The sequence below is a fragment of the Apodemus sylvaticus genome, chromosome 12, assembly GCF_947179515.1.
Source record: "Apodemus sylvaticus chromosome 12, mApoSyl1.1, whole genome shotgun sequence".
Taxonomy (NCBI): Eukaryota; Metazoa; Chordata; class Mammalia; order Rodentia; family Muridae; genus Apodemus; species Apodemus sylvaticus.
Window position 1 is genome coordinate 60,066,078 of NC_067483.1, and position 2,458 is coordinate 60,068,535.

Consider the following 2,458-nt stretch of genomic DNA (forward strand, 5'->3'; position numbering starts at 1 on the left):
GCCACATTCAGAAAAGAGTCAAAGGAAGAAACCACGAGCAACACCTAAAATCCTGCTCGCTTCTGTGGCCTTTCACGTAGGGGCCACAAAGATGATCTGGGCCGTGGACGCTGCCACTGAGAGCAAATGCTGGCCGAGTCGTGTCTGACTCCCAGGAAGGCATTTGACATTATTGTAGGTGTGATATTACTCGCTCCCAAGGCATCCTCATGAGTAGGTATGATGATTGTCTCTGCAGGCAAGGAAGCTGCTGCTCCTAAGGCTAAGGCCTTAGATCACTAAGCTGGGAAGCAGAATAGCCCAGCCTTGAATGTCGGCAGCTTGCGTCTAGAACTTACTTTGTTAGCCCACTGTTCTACACACATGGAACCCATGAAACAGGTAAAGCTGTATTTTGTATTCCTCTTTAGTCTCCCCTCCCACCACCACCTACCAGAGCCTCAATAAGGAAAACTGAATTGTGAACTCTGTAATCTATTCACACGTCTCACCTTTAGGCTGAATTGCTCTTTGATGGTGCAGTTGGGCTAGATTCCTTAAAGGAACCGAGAGCTTAGGAAACGTATGCACTGTGTTCAGTTCTCCTTGCTTTAGTTTTATGTGTGACTCCTCTTCCTTGTTTAGATCTGCAGCTAGAAGCTACCACACTCAGCAATGGAGCCGCTGTATGAGGAGTATCTAACCCGAGGCGGAACAATAGTCAAGCCTTACTACTGGCTCAGCTTCTCCCTAGAGTGCGCTAACTGCCCGTACCACATTCGAACAGGCGAGGAAGCGAGAGTTCCCTACACAGAATTTCATCAGACTTTTGGATTCCCATGGTCAACATACCCTCACACAAAACACCTCACATTTTACGAGCTGAGAAGTTCCTCGGAGAACCTGATACAGAAGGGTCTTGCCAGCAACTGCACCGGGAGTCGCAACCACCCAGAATCAATGCTGTTTGAGAAGAACGGTTACCTTGACGCAGTCATATTCCATAACAGCAAGGTTAGACATATCATTCTGTATTCCAACAACTCCCCCTGTGATGAGGCTAAGCACTGCTGCATCAGCAAAATGTACAACTTCCTGATGAACTATCCAGAAGTCACCCTTAGAGTTTTCTTTTCTCAGCTCTATCATACTGAGTACCAGTCTCCGATCTCAGCATGGAACCGTGAGGCTCTCCGGGGCCTGGCCAGCTTATGGCCCCAAGTCTCTTTGAGTCCAATAAGTGGTGGCCTTTGGCATTCTATTCTTGACAAGTTTGTTAGTGGAACCTCTGGATCATCTGTTCTACAGCCCTTTATGGCTGGGAGAATCCTGGCCGACAGGTATAATGCTTATGAAATCAACTCCATCACAGGAGTGAGGCCTTACTTTATGGATGCTCTTCAGAGCCCACAAAAAGAGAATCAGAACCGAAAAGCCTGGGCAGCGTTGGAAAACCAACCCTTAAACAATGCCGCTCCCGCACAGTGGCAACCCAAGGTGAGTCAGTACCCCAGGACCCCCGCTGTTTTCGAGCTGGTGCCTTACAGAGGAGATCTACCTCCAATCCAAGCGGGTCCAAACCCACGGAAACCCAGGACGATGGTAAAGCACTTGAACAGGAGTCAACTGTCATCCAAGGTCAAAGACCTAAGGAAACCGCCCTCGGGCAGCCCAGTGGAGGAGACGGAAGCCAAGAAGGCGCCTGCAAGTAGCGAAGAGGCGCACAAAAAGAACAAAAGCAAAAAGAAGAAACAGACTCTGGTTATCAAGCCAAAGAGTTGCCGTTTGCTGGAGAGGTAACAACAACAACAACAAAACAATCGGAATTCTCTCTCCTAGGTCTGGCTAGATATAAGAAAAAAAAAACCTGATTATTATAGCAACTCCTATAATTGACACTATTTTCAACATAATCCAAAATTGTCATAATCAACTTTCTCTCTTTCTCAAAGTAACAGCAATAAAATAAATGGGTTTTTGTCTTCTTCTTTGTATGTGTATGGGTATTTTGCCTGCATGTATGTCTGTGCATCATGGGCATCTGGCCCTTGGAGGCCAGAAGAGGACATCAGTTCCCCTGAGACTGGAGTTACAGATGATGGTGAGCTGCACTCGGGTGTTGGGAATTGAAGCCAGGTCCCTCTGGAAGAGCAGCCAGCGCTGTTAACCAACAGGACAGCTCTCCAGCCCCAAAATAAATGTTTTAAGGCAAAAAAAAAAAAAAAAAAAAAAAAAAAAAAAAACAGTGCTACTACTCTAGTCTACCCACAGTATCCTTCCAAAAAGGACTAAATAACTTCCTAAATTGGTTTCAGTATAAAAAGACACCAATATCCGAGCCGCCTGAGGCTCCTAACATTAAGTGCCGTCTCGTTGGCCAAGCGGTGATTTTTGCACTGATTGATGACTGGGGTCAAAAGATTTTTGGATAGATTATATTTTTTTCTAAAGTGATTCAAAATAGTTTTGTGTGGGGAAA

The 2,458-nt window shown here is 46.0% G+C and overlaps 1 protein-coding gene across 1 annotated transcript; it reads left to right on the forward strand.

Annotated features, from left to right (window-relative positions):
* Window positions 1–654: 654 nt before the first annotated feature.
* Apobec4 (apolipoprotein B mRNA editing enzyme catalytic polypeptide like 4) lies at window positions 655–1,779 on the forward strand. The gene has a single exon (XM_052200239.1). It carries the CDS (start codon window positions 655–657, stop codon window positions 1,777–1,779), a length of 1,125 nt encoding a protein of 374 aa, XP_052056199.1.
* Window positions 1,780–2,458: the final 679 nt, after the last annotated feature.

What these genes read in the sequence shown, in the direction of transcription:
- Apobec4 (XM_052200239.1), top strand. Translation starts at nt 655, where the DNA reads ATGGAGCCGCTGTATGAGGAGTATCTAACCCGAGGCGGAACAATAGTC.